General features: G+C 37.6%; 3 protein-coding genes across 4 annotated transcripts; all 3 read right to left on the minus strand.

The window, feature by feature from the left end:
- Window positions 1–4,141: 4,141 nt before the first annotated feature.
- On the minus strand, window positions 4,142–10,239 carry zpax1 (zona pellucida protein AX 1). The gene is made up of 21 exons (XM_077221031.1): window positions 10,129–10,239; window positions 9,952–10,046; window positions 9,761–9,856; window positions 9,550–9,674; window positions 9,342–9,482; window positions 9,150–9,257; window positions 8,914–9,078; window positions 8,746–8,842; window positions 8,359–8,576; window positions 8,131–8,284; window positions 7,686–7,894; window positions 7,496–7,613; window positions 7,219–7,418; window positions 7,037–7,151; window positions 6,765–6,934; window positions 6,584–6,696; window positions 6,372–6,502; window positions 5,082–5,271; window positions 4,531–4,663; window positions 4,363–4,462; window positions 4,142–4,264 (listed from the first exon to the last, which is right to left on the minus strand). Exons 1-21 carry the CDS (start codon window positions 10,149–10,151, stop codon window positions 4,188–4,190), a joined length of 2,778 nt encoding a protein of 925 aa, XP_077077146.1. The 5' UTR covers window positions 10,152–10,239; the 3' UTR covers window positions 4,142–4,187.
- Window positions 10,240–11,191: 952 nt separating this feature from the next.
- On the minus strand, window positions 11,192–12,278 carry ttc32 (tetratricopeptide repeat domain 32). 2 transcript variants are annotated; one of them, XM_077221033.1, is made up of 4 exons: window positions 12,112–12,278; window positions 11,756–11,922; window positions 11,452–11,624; window positions 11,192–11,289 (listed from the first exon to the last, which is right to left on the minus strand). In XM_077221033.1, exons 1-3 carry the CDS (start codon window positions 12,225–12,227, stop codon window positions 11,497–11,499), a joined length of 411 nt encoding a protein of 136 aa, XP_077077148.1. In that variant the 5' UTR covers window positions 12,228–12,278; the 3' UTR covers window positions 11,192–11,289; window positions 11,452–11,496. The 2 variants fall into 2 exon arrangements, with proteins under 2 accessions (XP_077077148.1, XP_077077147.1); XM_077221032.1 differs by having other exon boundaries at window positions 11,192–11,624; window positions 12,112–12,276.
- A 3,307-nt stretch (window positions 12,279–15,585) lies between these two features.
- Window positions 15,586–25,776, minus strand: matn3a (matrilin 3a). Its single transcript, XM_077219586.1, has 6 exons — window positions 25,600–25,776; window positions 21,790–22,365; window positions 20,714–20,839; window positions 16,385–16,483; window positions 16,148–16,217; window positions 15,586–16,072 (listed from the first exon to the last, which is right to left on the minus strand). The coding sequence occupies exons 1-5, from the start codon at window positions 25,754–25,756 to the stop codon at window positions 16,162–16,164; spliced, it is 1,014 nt and encodes a 337-aa protein (XP_077075701.1). The 5' UTR covers window positions 25,757–25,776; the 3' UTR covers window positions 15,586–16,072; window positions 16,148–16,161.
- Window positions 25,777–25,842: the final 66 nt, after the last annotated feature.

Raw genomic sequence — 25,842 nt, forward strand, 5'->3', positions numbered from 1 at the left:
TAATGACAGAATCCTCCTATCACTAATGTAGGCCGATCCAACAACAACAAAAAATCTGTTATATTTTCACAAAATATATTTTTAATACTTTTTAATATTACTTTGTGATATATTTCTTATTAGTAGAGTTTTATATATATTTTTGGGGTCTGTGACAAGGGAAAAAGAACAAAGCTAAATATGAAAAAGCACAAAAATAAATGGCAAGAGAATTAAAATAAACTTTTAAAAGCTTTAAAGTGGCTGTCATTTAACAAACAGAAATGAGCAACCCCTGTGACAAAAATGGAGTATTGTGGTTTTATATAGTATTGATTGTTTTGAATGCCATGCAAAAAGCATGCGTCATATGGATAAATTTGGCCTGGATTTTAACCCTCATCTGAAAAGAACCTGTAGAGTTCATGTAAAGACTGTTCATGTAATCTAACAATGATTCAGACAGGTTTTATTAAAACAGACGACACAGGTCCAAACAGTCGCTCCACTGAATACTTGTGAAATGACAATAAACTAAACCAAAGAAAACACATTTGCTGTACTTTTGAAATAATGCTAATGTATGCACTCCTTTAATCCTCTTTTGTCTTGTTTTAAATGCCTCCACTAGATGAACATTTTTTAACTTTGATCAGATCCACGGCCACAATGATTAACTCACCTATTCACAAATATCACCATCTGGAAACATCAGACATAAGGCCGTGTCTTTTGATGCAGCCAACAGCAGCATCTAATGATCAGCCATTAACACATCGGCTGCCATCTTTGATAGACAAAGCTTTCTCACCTCCAAAATACCTCCATAGACAGAGGGATTAGCAAGGGACATTTTGCCCTTAATGTCACAAATTTGTTGGCATCATTTGTCTAGACATTTGTCTAGAGTTTTCCTTCTCTCTTACTTTATTTTTTTTAAATGTACACAAAAAAAACCTGAATCGACTAATTGAACTATACATAATTTAAAAAAGTTTTGTTTAATAAATTATCCCCTGGTTTCACAGACAAGTCTTAAGCTAGTCTTAGACTAGAATGCATGTTTGAGCTGTTTTAACTGAGAGCAACTTGCACTGACATATCTTAAAATATACCCTGTGTCATTGTTTTGTCTCAAGATTCACACCAGAGTTTTTTTCAAAGACACGTTTATAGAAGCTGCCTGCCTGTCTGTGAAACCAGGCCTATTATATCCTTCAAAGATAACACATTTTTGTATTAATTTAATCAACGTATGTCTATTTTTTGGATTCAGACAATGTAATAATGCAAACCTACAAATAATTATTGCTGTTTATTTCGCCTCCATGAGATAAATGCAGTTCTTATGTCACATTTAAACAATTCCTGAGACAATGCAAGTGCAACCACTTATATAATGTTCATCAAAACCTCTGAAATCTTTGGATATTAATGTGTGTGAATGATTCAAAACACAAGTGGATTAAAGTACAATATGCTGCATTCAATTTATATTATACTATATTATAACCCTAACCAATGCACAACAGTATAAAATGTAGCAGGTTGATAAAGGTACAATCAGCATAAAATGGCAGCAGCAAAAAGCAAAAGTATACGACTGAAATTTTATGAAGGATCCGTCCTGAGAATTTGCTGTTCTGTGAGGCTTGTACAATACTTCCTAACTCTCCCAAAGCCTAACACTTGTTTACACTCTAAAATGTAGCGTAAGGAACATATTTATGATATCAATCACACAACATGCTCACTTCCTATACGGACACCAGTTTGGGATCAAGTGTTTCGTGTCTAATGTATCTTTCTCAACATTCAATACATTTTTATAACCAGTGGCAGCCCAAAATCACTTTTAAAGGGGAAAACAGAAAATAGATAATAAATATCAATACACGAGCAAGCAGTGCTTACAGACAGATGTTATGAGAGGTGTCTGAAAGAGAGGCTCCGTGTGCTGAAGTGTTTTATTCAGCTCTGACGAATGACTTCCTTTTGTTTTCACTCTGCTTCCTAAACTTTTATTCCTCCATTATGTCCCTTCACCCCACAGTCAAGCTTTTCTCTTCTAATCTGCATTGTTACATTTAAGATTTTGCAATAAAGATATACGAGACGATCAACAAACATACGTCAAATTTTAGAAGGAATTGCATTTGTTGAGCATTTGAAATTTAATGGCCAATAAGGCAGCGTCACAACTTTTGCTCCCGTTTCTGCTATTTGTAATATCAGAACGTTTCAAAACTGATTTGAAATAGTAAGCAAGATCATTCTATACAATAAACAAAGATATATATATATGCACCATCCAGAAGTGAAAAGTACATTAGGTGGAATAGGAAGTAGAAGTGTCACTGTCATAAGTCTGGCACCCAGACCACACTTCAGAAAAGATAAGTGCAGAAGTGTGAAGGTCTCCACTCCCAACACACATACAAAAAAAGGTGCTTTACCTTTTAAACAAATATTTAAAACCTCTTCAAAGTCCCAGTTTTAACCTCATTTTAAGTGATTCCCTTTTGCAAGAAGCATAACAGGAAGTAGGTTACACAAAATTAGAAAAAGCTGTGTTATATTAGTATAAAAAAAAATAAGCATTGATTGTTGTAGGTAAAAAAAGAAAGGAAAAAGTGATGTTTGGGTAAAACACTGCAGCAAAAATAACCTTTTCACATCGACACTAAGGCGGTTTAGAAATCAGAGTTTTTTTTTTTCAAAACAGATCTTTTCAAGCAGACTCTGAAGTGATCAAATTAGATTTGCTTGCCTAGACATAACCAACCTATCTGCATGGGTTGCTTTAGTAACGACGTAGGCATACCCACGTTTGACACAAGACTTTAAAATGTACGCAGGAAAAATGAGATGCATCATCTCGCATTCCAAATAAAGGCTCTATCGGGTCCCAGTGCAGAACTCATTAAAACTTCGACAAACCATTCGGAATAGATGCAATGTGACAAAAAAAGACAGTTTAAAATCTGATTTGAGCAGCCAGAGCGTCCAGACTGAAACACATCTGTAAAAATCTGATTGGAATCGCATCTCAAACCACCTCCATATTTGGTTTGAATCAGATTTGAAAAATTCAGATTTCATGTTTTTTTTTGCTGTCCAGACTTTCAAAAACCTGTATATGCAAAAAATCAGATTTTTGCTGGCAGTCTGAACATGGCCTAAGTTCCTCCAAACTCATATTTACTTTTGTTCCTGATACACAGGAGTTATCGAATGCATGATCACTGCATGGCAAGTTTATGTATGCATGTATGGATATTTGTATGTGATGGATATATGCATTTAAATAATGGTCATCTTACCAACCACACACTTCAATGCTTTTGAAAGTCATGTCATGCTCACCCAGGCTACATTTTGAAAAAAAAAAATGCAGTAAGAGTAATGTGAAATCTTATTAACATGAAAAATATTTTGCATGCTACAAAAAAGAAAAACTTTTTTTTTAAAAAGCAGCACAGAGTGGGTTTTTTATATTTAACATCTCCAGTCCTCAGAACTTCAGCACATTTCTTTGATGAGTTTTCACACTGTGTTAGTGCTTTTTCATCACTCCACACCTGCCAAAATCACCACTGCTTCTCCAAGCCAATCTAGTCTGACAGTGCCACTATTCAACACACCAACCACTAACATTCCATAAACACAAAATGAGCTTTCAATCTCAAATTTGACCTTTTTAAGAGCTGGGCTGTCTTTGAAACCATTAAGTCAAAAAGATCAGCGCTGTGCCATCAGCTCAAGAGCACCAACCTAAAGTGGACCAAAGAGTTGCAAATTAACTGAGCCATTTATTCTACATTTCAGTGCAATATAACAATGACATGGTTCATTTTTATTAAAAAAAAATTAAAGATGACTAGTTTACTATAATTTTCTGTTTTTTTGGGGGGGGGGGGGGGGCATGAAGTCAACATGATGCAACTGCCTGTAAATTCTAAAATAAACTACTTGGCTTATGAGGGGTTTTTAAAATATGAATATTTAGACAATTTGAGCAATTGCAACCACACAACTCATGTTTAGGCTTATTGGACCCTTACATAATGCTTTTCATGAGGTACAGGAGAAGCTACTCTTACACTTGGTTTAATGGATTTGATTTAGTTAGGCTGAAATTGAAAACTGCAGGACACAAAGATAAAAGGCTTTTTGAAAGATTTTATTAAGGTTGCAAACCAATGGACTTAAGAGGCAGAGAGCAGAATTTTGCCTGTTGACAGCTGTGTTTTCTGGACCTGGTCATTAGTAGTGTCTCTTCGTACTGTCACATGGGGAAGAAATAAGTTAGTTCGGACAAACTTTTCAATCCAGTTTGCAAATTTGTCCAATGGTTTGTTTAAAGGGTCAGTAAAAGCATACCTTTCTTTCCAGTTTTCAAAGTGGGAGATGGACATAGTCTCTTACAGATTCCATCATTCTGATTGGCATCACAGAGCACAGCATCACAATGTACATAAATCTGGGGAGAGAAGTAGTCTCAGTAATACAGCCTATAGCACAACAACTTCTCAGATAAGATATAAATACCTGATCTTGGAGCATGACATCATTCTGCACAAAAGTAAACATCTTTATTTCAAAGCGTTTCATGTGAGATGGGTACCGAACCAGAGTCACAGGGTGGAAAATGGTCTCGTAATTGTCAACCAGATTCACACAGCTGTAAAGATCAAAGACATGTTGAAAGTAAACAAAGCAGATTTTAAAGTCCTTTTCCAAGGCCCTGTTCTTCCACAGCAAGTCACCCACTCAAAAAAAAAAGCCTAAATTTATGCACTTTGCATTGCATTTAAAAGGCATACTATAAATTGCCTCAGTTGCATGCATTGCAACATTCCCTGGGAATTGAACTTCATGTCAATTTTAGATGTTTTAATGTTGAGTGGGCAGCAGTAACAGTAGATGTACAGAATTGGTTTGAACACTTCATGGTTTAAAACCTGCTATATAGGATTTTTTTAGACTTTAGAAATAAAGGTTCGTATAAGGACAGCTACTACCAAAGTTGTTTTGGTAGTTCTGATCAGTAACATATGGAACACTTAGCAAAGGGTCAATTAGATAAAAATAAAATTTACCCATCAACAATCAAGTCCCATCTTGGAGTAGAACTCCGGTCTTCTTTTAGAGTAGCCCAACAATTCTCCAAGACTAGCTCTATCTGAGGATCATGGGAGTGAAACAGCACCACCTCAAAGAACAGAGGACTTCTTAAGTACTGTAGAACTGGGTAATCCTCCTCTGCATAGAAAGTATTATAAGATCCATCTGGGTGGAGAGGGAGAAAAAAGCAACATGATCCATGAAGAGCACATCTGAAGTTTACCTTCCATTTTTCAATTGTCCAAGACACCCTTTTACACCTGATATTAACCCTGGTTTTGGGTGATTTGATCACAAAATGGTCATCATAAAAACAAGCAGAAATGGCTTCAATGTGTGATTGAACCACAATTTAGGTAGAATGGAAGGTCTTAAACGGACCCTCTTTTTTAGCAGCCTCATCCAAAGAGACGTAAGGAACAAATCAATTGGTCAGACCCAAAAATTGTCAATTTAGTAGTAATAAAGGCCTGGTTTGACAGGGCTTCAATTAAGCCCAAAAGGTTTTAAACTCATTACAAGCATTTAACAAAAACATCCTTCCCTGAACTCTTGTGACCAGATCACTCAATCAAGCAGTGGGCAACTCAGGACCTTGACATCCATTTTCTTAACTTCTGACTTGAGCTCAAAACACCAGAACAATCTGCCTAAAGATGAACAGAGCTAAAGTGCAGTTTAAGTTGCACCTTTAAGAAGTTTTAGCAAATCAACTTAGTAGCTAATGCTAGAGTGGATACACCATCATAGCAATCTTAAGGCCCAGATAAACTCCAAGTGAAAAAGAATGTGACATTTAAAACCAAAACAAAGTTTAAGCTGCTTGCCAAACGAACTGTCAAATTAAACCGGTTAGATGTCTACCATCAAGTGAGCCATTAAACTATCATTGGTCCATGGCAATTGTGTAATAGGTGTGCTCTGAGGCTTTGCGGAAATATTTCTTTCAATCCATTGAATTTATGAACATATGGGAAGATAAGTTATTTTAGCTAAGAGGGATAATTGGTATATACACATTTGACAAATTGCAGAGCTCATGCAAACATATGCACATTGCTATGATCAGATGCTTTAACTGCAGTTCTCACTACTGTTTTTTGTCTTTGAAGAAATTGCACAGCACGCATTTAAATGATCTAAACACAGAGTGTGGGCAGTATTGGGATGTTCGGTAACTGTATAACAATGCAAAACTTCCAACTTCACTGCGAGTATATCTGGGTCTTTGTGCAGATGGCATTTAAGTTAGTATTCTAGCATACCAAAAGCAAGTTTCAGTGCAACATGCAGCTCCCCAAAACCAGTCTCCGGCAAAGGTTCATTTTCCCGCGGCTTTGTGAAAAAGGCAATCGTCTGGGTATCATTTAGCGTGTAAAAGCAGGACACAGTCACTCTGAGAAAAGAACGTTTTAAAATTTCAAAGACATCAATTAGCAGGCATAATATACACAAACTGTTATCTAGTCCATCTCACCGATACTCTGGATCAGGAGGTAGAGTGGTTACTCCATTTTTACCCTGCTGGTAAACTGGTGGCCCGTTACCCAAGATGATTTCGTTCTGATACATCATGACACCATCATAAAACTGAGGGAGAGACAGAAGCATAAGAGGGTGTGCATTTATTACTATGACAATTAAAGTTAACCCCATACCTTTCTAGTGGTTCCACAAGTGTTTGCGTCATAAGAGAAGTAGGCAAAGCGGTCGTTGCTGAATTTGGGTCTGCATGAGTTATCCCTCAGGGTAAGTTGACTGAGGACAAGCTGGGGTACAGATTCTACCTTTACTGCAAGGGCTGACATTGAGCCATTGCTAAAACACTCTGGGAAAAAAGTCATGCCAAAACAATTGTTATTCTCTAGGCAAGATTAAATCCAAAGGGGCTGTAAAAGTTGATTACTTATAACCATGTAAAAGAACCTACCAGTCATAGTCATGGGGAAATTGCAAGCCAGGGAGAAATCACTAAGGGTCCATTTGTTGACGGGCTCCCAAAGCAACACATCAAGCCGCGCTCTCAAGGATGATGGGTACATCAGCTACAAAGCAAGCAAGATACTTAGACACAGCAAAGTATACAACAGAAGGTAACAAGGGAAGTCATACCTCAAAAGCAACGTCAAATGCTAGGAAAGGCACCACCAAGCTCATGTGACTAACATTCTCCTTTATGTCATACTCTACTCCCAGGTCTGGTGTCAGGTCACGCTTTCCCAGCATGACATTAAAGTTTTTTCCCAGATTTCCATATGAAATCATTATGTAGAACTTTTCCTTATCACAGGATCCACCCACAGTTGGGAGAGCTAGATGAAAAAAATAAAATAAGCAACAAATCTTTTCAGTATTTGTGAGAACTTCAGATACCAGAGTTGTTACTTACTGACATCTTGAAGGGTTAAGTCAACCATTGCAATGTAGGAGAATGGCATGGATTCAGGTAAGATCATAAAACCAAAGACAAAGCGAAGACTATAAACTGTAAGCAGCAGATCAGTTTGCTGCAATAAAACAAACGCAGATCAGAAAAAGCCATAACAAAATAACCGCACTGAATTATATTAGACACTCACAGTTCTAACAACAAAAGAATCAGAGAAGGGGACTTGAAGTCTAAACGCCTTGGAGCCATTTTGAAAGCGCTGTTCCTGTATGTTGAAACCCCTCACATTGGCCTCTGCCAAAGTAAGGACTCCAGCAGAAAAGGTGAGGTTTACCAACTCGACATCGTAAAGAAATGGACCCAAGAGCACATCAAACATCCTTTTGTCAACATCGGTGACTACAAGGGAATGAAAATCAAGCAATTAAAAACAAATTATAATAAAACTACCACAACGACTTCTGCTACACTAGCAACACCAAATGGAAATGCAGTTAGAGCATGTAGCGATGAAGTAAAGACTACACGTTCAACAGGAAAACTGTGAACCTTGCCTGGAAAAGTCAATTTTGCATTGCTGCTAGCAGCAACAATATTACACTAGCTTGAAGTGTCAAAGAACCCACAACACTCACAGTCAACAAATTGGGGTGGTCTAGGCATGAAAGGAGTCTTGATGGGGAAGATGACTCTGTATCTAGTAGAATCCATGCCTCCCTCACTCCACAGTAACTCCAGCATTGGCTCGATGTAGTATCTTATGTTGTACTGGTTATCTACAGCATGACTCTACAACAGGATATAACCATTAGCTTAAGATCAAGACTGAAAGTGGTCAAATTAAAGAGAAAAAAAACAACAACCTTGTAGTAGCCATCTGGTCCACCAATTGGCATTTTCATTACAATATTATTGCCTTCTATTGTCAAGATATATCCTCTACTGGCCATTTGCGCAGAGTCTATTTGACTTCCATCAATTCCCATGAACATCCCAAGGATACTGGCCTCAGCAGAAGACATTAGTGGATTAATTCGGGGGAAGTACCAGGTGATCATTTCATCCGTAAAAGAAAGGCCACCTGCAAGTAAAGCAATAGATCAGGGTTCCTCCATCCACTTACATCACACCCAACTCTTTTCAAGTGAACTTGGATGCATATAATTGGAACTTAAACACTTGGAAAGAAAGTAGATCTACAGGACAAGGAACAAAAGGACTCATTGGTTCAAATGAGTTTAGTTGCATACCAACTGGACATGCAGCAACAGTATCCAACATGGTGACGGACCATTGTCTCTTGAAGTAGGTGGTCACCTTTATCATCTTCATTGGCACTCCATTCACCTGTAGAGCATGTACAACAGCTCAAACATTAGCTCTTAGAAAATAATGAACAAACCAGAATTTCTACTCACATTTTCTACATAGGTCTCAGGCATGTCAAAACCACTTCGTAGCACCAATCGAGACTTGGTTGTTGTTACGCCATATCCTGCCTTTAGGGCATCTTCCAACACCATGGCTTTTTGTTTAGGCGTAAAAAACACCATCCGCCAGATGTTGTATTTTGAGGTAATAGCCTAGAAGGTGAAGAGTGCACATGACCAAGCTGCATGTGCAAGGATGACAAACAAGAACTGAATCTCCATACCTCAGAAACCGTATCAGGCCACTGGTATTCACCCTTTGCTTGCCTTTCAGCCATCTTAGGCTGCCTACGCATGGCTGTAATTTCTCCCGGCAATCGGTTAACAGAAACCTAGGAGTAAAGTACCTTGTTCAGACATCTTAAGACCACTAGTGCTAGAGGTTTTTGTGGCATAGCTGAAGACAAAGGATTTACCTCCATATAATTTCGATTGCAAAGAACTTCACGGGGGGCCCATCGGTCCTGGGTACAGGTCTTCCCCACCTGAAAGACGTCTTGTTCCGCTTTGACACCACGCACCCGGACACGCATTTTAATATCAAACAGGTGATCATCCTGAAATGGAGAAAGAAGTGAAAGACAGCAGAATACAGCAATCATTAAGGCCAAAGAGAGCCATTACCTCATTCTCTGCAAAACAGTTGAAGAGAGACGCAAAGACTCTGTAGTTTCCCCAGGGATCAGAGTCTATACTAAAGCCACATTTAGAAGCCAGGTGTGGAGTTAAAGGTTCAATTTGGGAGCCATCTGAAAAGGAAAAAGTACAAAGTTAAAATATGAATAGAGATTACAATATTCTTGCTTGGCAATATAACTAATTACAGGCAACTTACTGACGGCATCAAATTCAACCAGACTTCCAAAAGCTAAAGACTTATCTACAGTTAGCCGCATATAACTGCCCAGACAATCAGTTTTCAATCCTGTTCCTGAAAAATGTGTCATACAAGAGAAACAGAGGGAAAATGGACATTAGTGGTAATTGTGACCAACACCTAAACAATACACACGCATTAAAACATACGTTGGTTGAAATTCTGTGCTGGAATCACATTTTTCTGTGGTGATACAACTTTGAAGTTTTGTGCCAAAACCACAACCCCCAACAGCCATAAAGTACTGAAAGAGAATAAAACATTAAACAACAACTGGATTTTAAAAAGCAGCAACAATACATTCTTAACACAGATTTATAATTTACCAAATCCCAGGAAGCCATGGCATCTTTGCTCAAAACAGCCCTCTGTTATCAGGTGGACTAGATGTATTATAACCACCAAAATGTAAAGCTATCAAGCTCAAGTACTGAAGGTAATACTCGTGAGGCTTTTTGAAAGGAAATGTATAAAAAATAGATATATAGTTCACAGGTGATGCTCATCATCATCATCTAAAGAACAGGTGTCATGAGTTAACTATTATGCTGCAGTATTTAGAGGGAGGAATCCCTCTCACCATTACTGCATGAAAGCTGAGCCCAGCCAATGATTGTTGCAATAAAACAACTTTATATTTCTAGAAACAGTACAGGCTTCTGAAAAGGTTAAATAAATGTACATTTTAGTTAGTTACTGCAGGGTGCAAGTAATAACAATGATGGACAGTTTTTAATTTTTAGTATTTAATATAATGTGAGAATACAACCCATACTGAAATATATAAGTATACCTAAATAGTACAAAATCAACAAAAATATATATATATTTTTTTATTTTGGAGTTAAATATGCACCTGTCATATTCTTTAAAGGTCTTGTGAAATTTAACAAAATGTATTTTAACAAGATAACAAAAAGCATAAATACAGGCAAAATGCACATTTTAAATATTTTAAAGACATAATTATTGCAATTGAATGTGCCAGTCACTCAAACCAGTAACAGATAAAAGAGCAAAGAATCATCTAAATCAGACTGTACTTTGATGTTTGGTGAATGTGCAACGTCAAACCACATTTACAGGATCAAACTATTGTGCCAGAGGTGAATATATGCAGGTAATAAAGCCCTTTAGGTTTCTTCTTATCATGTAAAAACATTATCACTTCAAGAAAACCAGAGGAACAAAACAGAGAAAACAAAAACATTTACAGGTGACTTCTACCAAATATAATGCTGAAAATAATTCTGTATAAACAATCTCTGTTAAATAGTGTCTGGAAATTGGTTAGAAGGATGTCTGGAAATTTCAGTCAAGAAAAGTGTGGAATTTTGAAATGGAAAACATGTAGGAACCCTGGATTGAGACATCAACAACTATTCAAAGTACCCTGAAATATACACTGTCATGCATTTTATTCAGAACAGTAATCACTCACATCTTGAGCAGTGACCAACAGGACTGGAAAAAGTTTGAAGGACTCGCTGAAATTTGTAGCAGGATGTGTAATTGCCAAAAAAAATCAGTATATCAGTATACATACAGAAACATAACATTTTTTAATGTTACTTAAACTTGTGACTGCACAATCACTTTATATGATTGTCAATGACAATACAACAAATTGTTGACTAAACGGTTCAAACCACTTGGTTCAGATGAGAAATGTAAAATGTGATGACTAGCTCTCATCAGTAGCCTCTTTTCCACTTTTCTTCACTGTCCAGGAGTGTCTGACTCAAACTTTCTTTAGCATCTTTAAAACCAGGATTCAGCTCCAGGGCTCTCCGAAAGTCACTCTCAGCCTCCTTGAAAAAGCCTTGGGAAGAAAAACACACTAAAATCATACAGCACCCATTAGTGGAACACAAAAGATTGACAGAAATAATGCTCTGGAAGTTTTTCACATGCAAGGTGGGATGCAGCCTTATGGTTAAACTTTGTACCTACCTAATCTATAATGTATCAATCCTCTGTTATATAGTGGCACTTCAAACTGGCTGTTGATCTGTATGGCCAAAGTATAGTCATCCATGGCTTCATTGAAATCCACCCTGAAATACTTCACCTGCCCTCGGTTATTATAGGCGATGGCCAAATCAAGAGCATTACAGTCTCTAGAATATATATAAAACATGTGATTTTTAGTGAAAACAAATTATCTTAATTTATTACCAACTCGATGACAAGCTAATCATTGTATTTTATGTATGTAGCCCACTTGACAGTTTACATGTAGGCTGTGCTAATGTTTACACGGGCAGTTTCTTTCTAATTTATTCGCATTAAATTATAGTCATTAATACCTGGATTTGATGCAGGACTCGATGAACTGTGTGTATATTTCCTCTGCTCGTTTAAAATTCTTACTGTTGAACTCATCATGTGCTTTTTGTAGGATTATGAGCTCCCTGTCCTCCATGAGACGCGCTGTGGCGACAGTCAACTCATGAATATTAATTATTGCGTACTACAGTTGTTTTACACTTTTTTATGGCATAGTTATAGGCTACATAGCTAGATGCCTTATTAGTGGCTGTCCGCCGTATTGGAACGGTCAAAGCCGGTCCGTGAACACAACACTCGAGAGCAAGTTGACAGCGTCCGCAACCGTAGTTATACGCACCTATATCTGCAAAAGACTTAAACAGATGATTTTGCTAAACTAACACAATACAACGCAGGCATTAGGTAACACGACATTAAAAAGTTACTATAGTAAAACTAAAAACACTAAAAAGTAGGCTACTCTAGTAAAAACAAATCTGTAATATTGAGTTAATACATATAAAAACACAAACCAAACACATTCTCACATGTAACGTTAAAAGGTTATCCTATTTCTTCTTGAATATAAATATTGGCGATTTCATAACCAGAAGCTGTGCAATGTTGTGGCATCATTGATTCTTACTGCGAGTAACGAAACGCTCACCTTTCCAAAATGGCGGGAGCGCCGACGTGTCTGGAGCGGAATTTGAAATCTACATATACATATCTATGTTTCCTGGAACGTACAGTTACTGAACGTAATTAATATTCATAAGAGTTAGATCCTTTGATGTTTCTGTGCGTTAGCGATATGCGAGCGTCCCCTTCTGAGCTGGAGTAATGATTATCGCTGTGCTTTGGAACCGGAGGCTGCAGTTTCAGTACCCCAGTTTTAGGACCGCAGTTTCAGGACCCTAGTTTTCTGTTACAGTGCCACCTACCGAACTGGATCACCGACAACACTCATCATTTAACCCCTTTCGTAGCAAAGATCACAGACGGCCCCAGATTATTGTACAACATTCATTATTCGTAAAACAGCAAACTCTTACTTATTTGATCTGGACAAACTGAGCATCATTAGAAATATTTAAAACTCCAGCTTCGATAGTTGACCACTGTTTATGATAAAACTGGTTTGCAGTGACATCTAATTCTTAATTTATGACAGGAGTGCAAAATTATTAATCTGTAACGTTCGTTATTTTGAATAGAAATCATCACTCATAAAGCAGTCATTCACGTCTTCTCCGGTTTATTTGTGTTCACATACATACACCACCCGCCACGGCTCTTAGTCCAATGGTGCACATATTTGGAGAAATAATGATTTTCATGTTCCGCTAAATTATGCGATCTGAAGCTCAAACAGCGAACACAGTGAGATATGCCCATAGACAGTAAAAGAAATCCATATGCCTATGGATCTATCTCTCCTCTTCCTGATTTGCGTCAGTTCTCTGCGCTCTCTTATTCGTTATAGAGCTGTCAATCATCTCACGTGATTGAACGTGACAATAATCCTGCCCTTCTGCATGACGCGCTGATGTGCACATCCTCATTCTGACCTCCGTGATAACAAAGCTAACTAGCGACACATCTCTTCACCTGAAACAGGAAGCTAATAAATGCACAATTTCGAGTATATGTGGTTTGTGTGTGATTTTTGATATTTTCATATGAATAAAGAATGTTTACAATATTGCCAAGCAAGGTGTAGCCATTAGCTGCATATAAAATGCTATATATAACATATTTCAACATCTTTTTTTTTTTACTTAAAACCATTTTAAACCGCGACCGGAATATGATACAAATACTCGATGGTGGTTTAAAGTGAGCTTTAAGTAAAAGTGTAATATTAATATTTTAAATTGTGTCATGTAGCTTGATGCTACTTCCACTAATCCACCTGCTGTAGGAGCTTTTCTATTCCATAATCTTCTTTGTTAATAATATATATATATATATATATATATATATATATATATATATTTATTTTTTTTTTTTTTATTTTTTTTTTTTTTTCTAACAAGACTTAAGATAATAGGTGGGTCTTGATATGTACAAACTAAACCACCTGGATCCTAGAACTGCGGTCCTGAAACCGCTGCCACTGCTATATCATCCAGTTCGGTAGGTGGCGCTGTCACAAAAAACTAGGGTCCTGAAACTGCGGACCTAAAACTGCGGTCCTGAAACTGCAGTCTCCGGTTGTGTTGAACATAGCCTACTACTAGAGCTTTGCAGCACATTAAAAAACTGTCTTTGACCACCAATATAAAGTGTGAACTTTCAAAGTGCCACATTGAGGTATAATGTTGTTGGCATCTGGTAATTTTACTTCTAAGAAATGCATGTGCAAAATATTTCTGTGCGGTGTCTAGCACAGAAATTCACCCCTGGTTATGTCAATATGTACTGTGTTTCAGCATAACATTTTTTTATGCCTAACCTTTTTAACTTGCTGGGGAATTTCTCAGCTCCATGCTTACCCGTGAGGTTAGGATGTGAAAATCTTTACCAGACTTGTTTTTCAACCAGTCGCTGGCAGAATAGATGGTTTGAGAAGCAATAAGTGGAAGGAATATGTGTATAGGGAATGCTTTGAAGGGAATAGGATAATTTATGACCAGCAAAGTGCCAGTCAAGATTCAGACAGCAGAAATACTGGCCGCTGTGTTCTATAAAATGGTTGTGATTTTGAATGTCTCATGTTGCAATCATAGAAGGTGGACAGTTTGAAATGCACCAATGGCGCCTGGTGCACCTTCACCCAGATCTCAGTGAACTTCGAGACCTCATATTCTGGTAGATGGATTTTACACAGAACCGAATGATCTTTGCTCAAACTTTTGACCCAAATATTGGTGTTTGCTGTGAGAATTAACACGTTACACTTAAGTCTAATGTGAGCAGAGCCTTGAGCAGTCTGATGGGCACTGATCAATCTTCTTTAAAAAACAACAACTCTTTCATACTATCTCCTTGCAACCAGATGAATACTTTCTCTGTTTGCTTTAACAGGTGATGGAGAAATATCGGTTGATGTGATACTGAAAATGCTCCAATGCCAAGGGGTTGTGAATCGATTTTAGATGGGATTCATTTGGGGTGAGAGAGGGATCTTGACGTTCTCAGTGAAGTCTGTCTGAATTTGTGGGATGTTCAAATGTTTTTATAGTGCATTTGTGGGCTTAAACAGTCACAATCTCACACAGTTTAACTGTCATGAACATGTTTTCGTGCAGTTCATACGACAATGTTTAGTCTATGGCTAGACTGAAAGTCTACAGTTGGTCTGTAATGTTTGAGATATTGATTCAGGCACATCTCACATTGGTTGCAGACAGACAGGTTTTTGACATCTTGCTGTTAAATCTATAGTCTGTCTAGCTGAACTGTGTGATAATGATTTTCAATAGGGAATGTCTGTACTGTTTCAATACACCATGTGCTATGAAAGCAAGGCAAATTATGAACCGGACAAAGAGACTTTGAGACTGTTATTTGAAGGTATTAAAAGTTTTAATGTAATGAATACTATTGATTAAATCGCTTGATTATAAATATTATAGATTAGATTATGTCTTTGTTTGTACTTGAGAGTCTACATAAGATTAACAATAATAATATTGAAAATAATTTTTGACATGAACATGGGCAATAAAAAATACACCTTAGATAAGGATCCAAAGCAAAACAGATTACAATAGATTGCATAATTTGGTCTATTTAAAATGAAAAGATTTCTACTATCCATTTCTGGAGAGCAAAAGCACATCATTACACATCATACACAATCAATACATCTTGTATTATTTAATATTCATTTATATTTGAACACAATTAATAATAATTTCTGGGACTTTTCAGTGATCTGTGAACATGTGAAACTGTGTTCCCGGTGTTTTGAAGCCATAAAGAGGTTCCTGAGATCACTGTGGCCTGTGAAGAAGGTTTGCTTCTGGACTATTGAAAGCTCACATGCGGACCCTGATGAACAGAAGTAAAGTAAGACTGCTTTTAATATAATATCCATCAAAATCATGTCAGAGATTCACTACTCACCAATAGTTGCTCGGTTACATGCGTCCCAGCATGTTTTCCATTTGCTCAACCTTTCTTGTGACAGCAGCGAGTATAACGGCTGTTAAGGTAAAAGGGTTTAAATGGCAACATTTCCAGGAACAAATATGGAAGTAAAAAAGATGGCAGAATTTACATGTTTGGGTGAATTATTGATTTAAGAGGAACAACTTGCAATGCATTATGGGAAATGTAGTTCCACTAAGACAGAAAGGATATTTTTGGCGTTGAGGTCCTGTAGGGAGGTTTGTGTCTGCCTCTGGAAAGCCAGTCGGGCCTCACACATGCAAGGGTCCTGAACAATCTCCACCTTCACCTCTTCACATCACAGTCAAACGAGAAATATCACAGAAATACCTCGAAAAAGGGTGATTTGAATTAAGGGTAATAATTACAGAGCAAATTATCTACCCCCAACTCCTAAGTGAAAGTTATTTCATAAAGTATTTTAGTCTATGTAACACTGTGCAACACAGTTTATGCAATGTTGTTCATTTCTGAATTTCTCACAACATTGTGAGAGTGTTACATAGGTTTACATCGATGTTGAATCAGTGTTCAACTGACTCAACATGTCAGAAATTATAAGACACTGACAGATGAAGCTTAGTGATCCCAATTTATTTTAATGAATCATTTCTGAAAGATAATGTGACTGAAGACTGGAGTAATGATGCTGAAAATTCAGCTTTGCATTCACAGGAATAAATTACATTTTATAATATATTCAAATAGAAAACAATTATTTGAACTGTAGAAATAATTCACAATATTAACATTTTTGCAGTATTTTTGGTGAGAATAAGAGACTTCTTTAAAAAGCATCAAAAAATCTGAATAATTCCAAACCTTTGACCATGTATATGTGTGTGTGTGTGTTAGGCATTGGCCATATAATGCACCACCACCACCACCACAAAGAGAATAATGTTTTAAGTGGTGCTTGTTTGATATTTGTCAACCCCCCCGCTATTTTCTACATCTATTGCATTCAGTGCAATATTTTAACTATTTGAAGAGTTCAGATGCAAAAGCCTCTAAGTGCCATCTAACATTTTCTTCTAGAATGATCATTTTTATCAAGCTCGTATATTTAAGTTCAGTAATTTCACTTAAATGACAGTTAATATGTAATTTTCATTGCCATTTAAGTGAAATTACTGAACTTAAATATACAAGCTTAATAAAAAATGATCATTCTAGAAGAAAATTTCAGATGGCGCTTAGAGGCTTTTGCATCTGAACTCTTCATTTGTTATCGTAGGTATCAATCAAGTGCAGAAAACACATGGATGAGCTCTTACGTTTTTTGGAACATGTTTTCTTGTCTTCTTGCAACACAAAACCCTGCCGGCACTCACAATGATAGGAAGAATCATCGTTGACGCAAATGTGATCACATTCATGACCCAGCGCACAGTAGTCCAGACCTGCAATAAGTTAAAACTCTAGAGCCCTGAAGCTAACAAACCTCAGCGACACATTCAAGAAAATAGAACTATTCGATTCTTCTTAAAAGAATATTACATTTTTAACAACAAACATATTTATATAATCCTCAGCTGGCTAAAGAAACCTATCATGAAATGGTATGATGATAATACCATTTATGAAGGTCTGAAACAGAAAACTCACTGGCACTACCATCACCATCAGCATCACTGGCTTTGAAGCATGATCTTGTGTCCTGCATCAAGACAAAGCCAGGGGGACACGTGCAGTAATAGGAAGAACCGCTGGAGACGCAAGTGTGTTGGCAGTCGTGGCCCAACGCACAGACATCCGCACCTGAAATAAGCCATAGCGATGGCCAATAGGTCCGGGATCAGTTTTTTCCACTTGATTTTCAGAATATCCATTGAGACATAGGGCTGGGCGGTATGACGATATATATCGTTACCACGGTATAAAATGTCTATCGTTAGAGAGTTTGCTATATCGGGTATATCGCGATATATCGTGATATATATTGCACTATTGACATTTCAGAGTGATAAAATGCATGAATGAGAGTTTAAACAGTGGGACGTGTTTGATGTTAAAAAGAGTTATAAGCGCAATACATCCTGAAAAGGATGACTGGCACACTGATAAAGTGTGCACACAAGCTGCCTCTCTCAGGAGGCGATCACAAATTCAGTTCTCTTTCACGCCTTATTGCGCTTGAATGGTCGAATACGCACTTAATTATGTCAAAATGCCCGTCGTGTGGCATATTCATGTAAACACAGCTGGTTATGTCTCAAGGAAAGTAAACTGTAGGGTGTAAACCGGATGTGTATCAGTATTATGGATCTGTGTGTTTGGTTTTAAAGTGACAGTAGCCTAATAAACCTACTTGCTGCTCTGTGTCATTAATGTGAATCAAACAAAAGTGTAAATAACTTGCTGCTCTTGACTCAATAACTTGTTTTTAGCTTTAACAAGATTACATTTATATTTTATTAACGCAATAAAGACTACACTATTATTTTATTTTTCTACATTTGATTATTACATTTCTGTACTAATTCTAACTACATGTTAAATAAACCAATTTACCTTAAAAACATAATTAGTTTAACTCATATTTTTGTTATATTGTATTTTTCCTATTATTTGTAATTTGCTTATTTTTAATAACAGAAATTAGATAGCTATATCATGATATAAATCTGTTATCGGGAAATAAATTTCTCACATCGTGAAATAAGAATTTGGTCATATCGCCCAACCACACATTGCTGCAAAGTTACAATTTTAAGAACTTTTTGTTAAAATAATGTTAATATCCAATAGCAGTCGGATCTCAAACTACTTCTAATCGTTTGATGGAATTTTTATTTGATTTTCAGATCATGAAATGGCATGAATAAAGTCATAGTCATTTCTGATCGTAACTCACTAGCACTACCTTCACCATTTTGATCGCCATCATTCCTTCTGTTTTGGTCACCCCTGTGTACACTGTCACCAAGCCCGTAAGCACCAGCACCTCTAATGGAGCATGTTTGCATGTCATCGTTCAAGACAAAGCCTGAGAGGCACTTGCAGTGATAAGAGTCGCCACTGCTCACACAAATATGTTGACAGCTGTGTCCCATTTCACAGGCATCCATATCTGGAACAACCATAGAACATAAACACTGACAATACTGTGCACTGTAAAAGTAAAGCATCAGGGATTTTTCCATTGCACGGTTTGGGGATTCAAACAATGAGTTTAAAATGTAATTATAGCACTGCCAAGCTTACCGTCTCAATAAACTAATTCAATACTAACATTTTCAATGAAATTGAACTTCACACTGCATACAATCCTATTCTAAATGAGTTTTTTTTTCAGGTTTTCTAGTTCATATAAAAAATACCAAAATTCACTTAAGAAGCAAGACTGCATTAAATATTAAGACTTATTTTCAAAGACTGTATTTTTGATACGAGTGCCTCTTGTCTTACTGTACCGGCAGATTTTTTCACTTCATTTATCTTAAAATTTGCTGTAAGACTAAATACACCTATATTCAAGATACAACCTATTAAAATGGGTTTTGATATTTTATGCATTGTTGTTTATCAAATAAATGTGTCTTGTTTTACTGAAAAAGTCAAGCAAACTTCCAGTTTCCAGGCATTTTCAAGTCAAGATGTAACCAATACACCTCTATGCAATCTGCTCATTTGGCCCGATATGCAATATAATCTGCCTCTGATAAATTAGCTATGGTTTGTCATCTGTCTCAGATTTACAGCAACACTGAAACTGATGTTATTGCTGTCCTGTTCTGGCAAAGGAATAGTACAGAACAGGAAAGTCCACGGTAATTCAACAGTGATTTTGCATGGGTTGAATTAGTGGCTAGAATTCAGCTGCTAGTGAGAAAAATAATGTTACATTGCACACGCATAACTAAATTACAGCTCTGTTCCAAAACCTAATGACCTGCCCAAAGCATTTTAAGGCACAAAGGCTGTTCCAAAACATCAACCACAACAAGGTTATGCTGCCTTCTAAAATACATAATTTTCACCTAAATCTAAGGCAGCAGCCCATTCAATATAAAAAAACAAACATTTGCTTTTCTGCTTATTGGAGATTTGATTTGTTAGCTTAGCATGTTAACATATTTTGCGTTGTCTCCCATATGCTTCATGTTAAGCTATTTGTGTGACATGAGTAGAGTGATCCAAATCAGTCACTTTTGAGTTTGCATGATGATTAGAATGCTGCCTTAGAAGGCAGTTGCCTATGTTGGCTGTAAACAGCAAGGTAGCTCACTAGGTTTTGGAAAATCTTCATGTAACCTGTAACTTAGCACACACAATGAGATGAATGAATCATAGACTGCCATCATATGATATCAAGTAATACAATCAGAACACTTGTAAAAAGCTGGCAAGCAATTGCTAGATAAACAGGTTAGTCAAATAGAATTGCAAGTATTGTCGCAATGTAAGCATTCTCTATTATTGAGCTGAAATTAGTCACGGTTAAATAAAATCAAATATGTTTGTACTAAGTATGTCTTCAAAATCTAAAGTAAAGCAGCATAATCTTCTGGCTCTTACGTTTTAGGGAACATGTTTTCTGGTCTTCTTTCAAAATATAGCCCTTCCGACACTTGCAGTAAAAGGAGGAGCCACTGCTGACACATATGTGCTCACAGTCATGTCCCATGGCACAGGCGTCCATACCTGGAACAAGCTTTCATTACACGACTGAGTGATGAGCCACTCTAGCAAGATTAAGTTCATGGTCAACTGTCTGGATTTTATTACTACTAGCTTTTGTTTTTGGTGGGGGAAAAACATATTGTTCAAAATATCTGTAAAGTCCCTAAAGACACACTGGGAACTTTATGGGACTTTTATTGGCTCTTATGTGATAAAATTACTCAGCAAAGTTGATGCCCTTAGTTTGCATAGCATTTAGCATTTATATCAATAGGTTATGGTCACTAGCTGACAGCTGCACTAAGCAAATTGTTTGTACACTCTGAAGGCGTAACTAGCAAGCACTTTTCTAGCGCAGCACTTGATTGAGCAATTTTAATGTCCAAAAGATCGACTCTCTTCCTGAAAAAGACAAACAATTTTAATTATCCACAAACAGTCAGTCAAATATTCAAAGCTCTCAATTATCTGAGGTTTCTATAAAAAAAACATACTTGAAGTACACTAGTCTAATAACAATTGTGAAAAGACATTGACAGTATTAAATTTCAAAAGCATTCCATTCCAAGACCTTCATTCCACAAAAATAGGATGCAAAGCACATATATTAGCTGATTCAAAGCATTCAAATGAGCCAAACTTAGAAGAATGCTTCTTTGAATGATCGGTGGACTTTATCAGCACTCACATACTAAAGAAAGATTTCCTTCAGAATGTGTTGCGATCTGACGATTCAAACTTCTGGAAAACACAATAATCACCTTGAAAGTTCTAATGCCAAATTATCACAATGTATGTTGAATTGTTTTTATGTCTGATGAAAATTACTTTTTTTAAATTTGGTGTTCAGAGCCAACTGTTTTCCAGAGAATGAATCATCACCCACTACCAAGGACTGAGATATATTTCCTGTAAAAAAGAAAAAAAGAGAGCCCCATCTCCCTTTTTTTTTTTTTTTGCATAAACCCTACCGCACAACGTCTCCCGAAACTTCGAGGTGAGCTTCTCAATAACACCGTAGGTCTCCACGTAGAACACATGGTCCTCAAGTGGATTGCTGGCCATGAGCTTCAGTGACCCCATGTCAGCCCTGTCCACTCCAACGGCGTAAATCTCAATCCCTGACGCCCGTGCTGCAGCCGAAACCTCCTCGACTTGGTCTTGAGGACGTCCGTCGGTCACGATGATGGCAACCTTTGAGATGTTCTTCGATTTAGGCCGAGCACCTGACTTTTCAGTAAAGGCTTCATCCATGGCTTTCTTGATGGCCATACCAGTCATGGTTCCTGCTGCCAAGGGTTCGATGCGGTTGATGGCTTGCTTTATAGTGTCCTTCGTAAGATGGTTTTTCAGCAGGAATTCGATTTTGACAGTGCTGGCGTAGTTCACCACTGCGACACGTGTGGCATCGGGGCCAACATCAAGAGTGTCCACCATGTCAGCCAGGAAAATCTTGACCTTCTCGAACTCACCTGGACGCACGCTACGTGAGCTGTCAATGATGAAGACCAGGTCCAATGGGCGGCTTCTACACTGTGAATCTGTTGCTGAGAGTTCAGTAAAAATTAAGCACTTTAAAAGTTGCGTTACTCAATGTCTATATGATATAATGAAGAGGATACCTTTAGTCCATTAAAGGATTAGTAAAACAACCAGATTTAGAGTTGATGGTATATGGTTTGACCCATTGGAATGGTAAATATGAGTAAAGCATATACTTTGCATGCAAACAGTTAGATTAGATTAGTCAGTTAACAAATATTGAGTGTGGTCGCTTTTAGAATATCCCAATGGACATCAGCAAAATGACATACTTCAACACACTGGAATACTGGATGCTTCTGGAATATGAAAGGTCACATTTTCTGATCTGTATGATGCCCTACAATAGGAATAAGCCAGAAATAAAGAACAAATAATTGGCCCCTTAATGTCATTTTGCTTCATCCACCTTTGAAACAAAGAACCCTTAAAGGGGTGGTAAAATGCCCTTTTCACAAGATGTAAAATAAATCTCTGATGTCCCCAGAGTGCGTTTGTGAAGTTTTAGCACAAAATACCCCACAGATATTTTTATATAGCATGTTAAAGTTGTCACTTTTTGAGGGTTAGCAAAAACGCACCGTTTTGTGCCTGGCCCTTTAAATGCAAATGAGCTGCCTCAAAGGGCGGGGTTTCAAGAGCTCTTGTGTGTTAACAGCTGCGATTACCTCACGCAGACACACTAAAATGACAGAAACTGTTCTGCCTTTAATGTTAAAACGGAGTCAGACAAAGATGGAGAGACTCAAGAAGAAGTGACAACATGTAGAATGCAGCAGGAATTCTCTGAATGGTTAGTTGATGAATTTATGTTGCTGATGTGGAGTTAACTATCTTCAATTAGCATATTCTGTCATGATAATCTATAAATCGCTCGTATAGTAACTGTTGTGAGATGCACACAGAGTGACTTTTTATTGCATGTGAAAAGAAGGATGCTAAGTTTGAGTTGACTCACAAATGTACTCTTACACAACAACTTTTCCTCTTCTCAACATGGAGAGCATGTTCCCGGGGGCGGGGTTTATGTAAATTTTAGGGTTGCTGATGTCACTAACCCGGGAGGATTGTTGTGTAGTCTTTACCAGCCATTTGTTGCAGTCCTTTTCTTTAAAAGCAAATATCTCCCTTTGCTTTGAACTTTGAACATTGTAACTTTGCAGATGTTGTTTATGCTCAAACAGCAACATTTCACACTAGCTAAAGTTAGAAAAGTGAAATCGTGTTTTACCACCCCTTTAAGATCCCTACTGCTTTTATGTACAAGGTGTCCAATCCTGCCCCTGAAGGGCCACTGTCCTGCAGAATTCAGCTCCAATCCTTATTAACACCTGAACCAGCTAATCATTGTCTTCAGGATTACTGAAAACTTCCAGACAAGTATTTTGGGGCAGGTTGGATCTAAGTGGCAGGACACTGTCCCTCCGGGAGCAGGATTGGACACCTTTACATGAATAGATGGAGGGTTAAACCAAGAAGTAGAATTATTCATGGAATTATACCTGTCGACCCAGTAATGGCTATCCTGCCGTGTGTAATATTCCTGCTTGGTGCCTCTGGTAGTGATTCTTGTGGCTCAGTGGACATTGGGGAGAACTGAGGTGGGACGGTCTGAAGATGTGCCTCTTGTGTCAGATTGGATGTTGACAGAGATTGAGATGAGATCTTTTGATAATATGGCCCTGATCTATGAGTGGACATTGGCACAGACTCGGGTGAAGCGCTTTGGGGATTGGTCTCTGATGTCAGTGTGGATGTTGGCAGGGATTCGGGGAAGGCACCTTGGGCATCCGGCTCTACTGTGACTGATTGGGGTGGGATTCTTTGAGGATTTGGCCCTTTAGTATAGGTGAACTTTGGCATGGGTTGGGATAAGGTGCTCTGGGAGTATGTCTCTGGTGTAAGGGTGGATGTCGGCAGGGATTCGAAGAAGGTACTTTGAGGATATGCCTCTGGTGTCATAGTAGTGGTTGGAAGGGATTGGGGTGAGGTGCCTTGTGAATAAGGTTCATGTGCCAATTTTGACAAAGATTGTGGCATGGATTCCTGAGACAGGGAGAGATTCAAAGATTGTTTGCCTGCCAAAGTCAAAGAATTTGTCTTTGATGGCTGAAAACCTGTCTCAGGAGCAATTGTTGAAAAGGTTGGTTGGTTGTTTGTTGATTGAACCACTGATTTCTCTGGACCTGAATACTGTTGTGGTTGATTTGACACCACTGCTGAAACGCCTGTCTTTTCCCCATATTCTCCTGTAACTACAACTGTTTGTTCTGGATATTGAACTTTTCGACAAACTATTGGCGCCCATTCACCTTTCAGCTGCTTGATTGCCACAGGTGGAGATTGGTCTTTATTTGTACTATAAACTTTAGTGGTTGGTATGTCTTTGAGCCAGTCATAAACTGTGAGCTGAGAAGGAGCTGTGGGTCCTGGATAACCTAGTGGGATTAGATGGGGCAAAGTCCTCCTCCTCTGTTTGAGAGGGCGATCAGGTCCATCTAACCAGTATTTAGTCCTGTACACTTCAGACCATCAGAAGGTTGAAGAGGAACAGGAAATTAGGCAAACAAAACATCAGTCAAACAAATACAATTGGCATTGTTTGTAATACAAGCCCCAATTTCTCAGTGTTAAACATTTAAAATACATGCCACTCAGATCTCCCACGAATGCTTTTTCTGTAGCATTCATGCACTTTTTATGCATACACAAGGGATAGTTTGCACAAAAATATTCTGTCATTATTTACTCACCCTGACGTGATTCTAAACCTATTTTTTTCTTCTGTGGAACACAAGATATATTTTTTAAGAATATTGGACCCCATTGACTTTGAATGATTGGACGAAAGTACAGTACCTAATTTTTCTGAAAAAATTCTTGTGTTCCACAGATTTAAGAGTTAAACAGGTTGAGTAAATGAAGACATTTTATTTTTCAGGTGAACTAGCCCTTCAATGCTTAAATGTGGATGCATTTTATTTTCACATATGATATTATAAATGCACTATATATATATTTCTAACATTGTGCATTTCACTATAAATTACATACTGTTACATCATGCACAAAGTCAAAAAATATTTTTTGTAATGCATCTAGTAGAGTAATGAAACCATAAATGTTCCATTGCTGTGATACAGTTTAAGATACAAGGCAAACACTGAAAATGTAAATAATACATAATAACTCAATATGTCAGTTGGAACTAACATAGTGGTTTAAGTTCAGAAACCTACCTGCTGGGCTCAATGTCCGGTGAGGAAGCGCATGATTTCTTCTTTGTGCATAACTTTGGGCCAAAATGTAGGATGGATTGTTAAGGTCATAGGATTCACAGAGATCCACCAGCAAAAGACAGAAGCAATATACCAAACTCCCAATGAAGGACTTCATTGTTTCTGCGTTCTTCTCAAGTCTGCTTCAGGTTTGTGTGCGGTCCTCTCATCTAACTGACACCAGTATGCTTCTGACAGCATCCT

This window comes from Siphateles boraxobius, unplaced genomic scaffold (assembly GCF_051911475.1).
Source record: "Siphateles boraxobius isolate OS27281-9 unplaced genomic scaffold, OSU_SipBor_1 8, whole genome shotgun sequence".
Taxonomy (NCBI): domain Eukaryota; kingdom Metazoa; phylum Chordata; class Actinopteri; order Cypriniformes; family Leuciscidae; genus Siphateles; species Siphateles boraxobius.

What these genes read in the sequence shown, in the direction of transcription:
- zpax1 (XM_077221031.1), bottom strand. Translation starts at nt 10,151, where the DNA reads ATGCCATGGCTTCCTGGGATTTG. An exon ending in TTTCCCCATGACTATGACTG is followed by an intron (nt 6,935 to 7,036) that starts GTAGGTTCTTTT and finishes CTTTTTTCCCAG; the next exon opens with AGTGTTTTAGCAATGGCTCA. An exon ending in ATGTCATGCTCCAAGATCAG is followed by an intron (nt 4,463 to 4,530) that starts GTATTTATATCT and finishes TTCTCTCCCCAG; the next exon opens with ATTTATGTACATTGTGATGC.
- ttc32 (XM_077221033.1), bottom strand. Translation starts at nt 12,227, where the DNA reads ATGGAGGACAGGGAGCTCATAATCCTACAAAAAGCACATGATGAGTTC. An exon ending in GAGTCCTGCATCAAATCCAG is followed by an intron (nt 11,923 to 12,111) that starts GTATTAATGACT and finishes TATATATTCTAG; the next exon opens with AGACTGTAATGCTCTTGATT. An exon ending in ATTGATACATTATAGATTAG is followed by an intron (nt 11,625 to 11,755) that starts GTAGGTACAAAG and finishes TTTCTTCCCAAG; the next exon opens with GCTTTTTCAAGGAGGCTGAG.
- matn3a (XM_077219586.1), bottom strand. Translation starts at nt 25,756, where the DNA reads ATGAAGTCCTTCATTGGGAGTTTGGTATATTGCTTCTGTCTTTTGCTG. An exon ending in GTTTCGGGAGACGTTGTGCG is followed by an intron (nt 20,840 to 21,789) that starts GTAGGGTTTATG and finishes AGCTTGTTCCAG; the next exon opens with GTATGGACGCCTGTGCCATG. An exon ending in GAAAACATGTTCCCTAAAAC is followed by an intron (nt 16,484 to 20,713) that starts GTAAGAGCCAGA and finishes TGTGATGTGAAG; the next exon opens with AGGTGAAGGTGGAGATTGTT.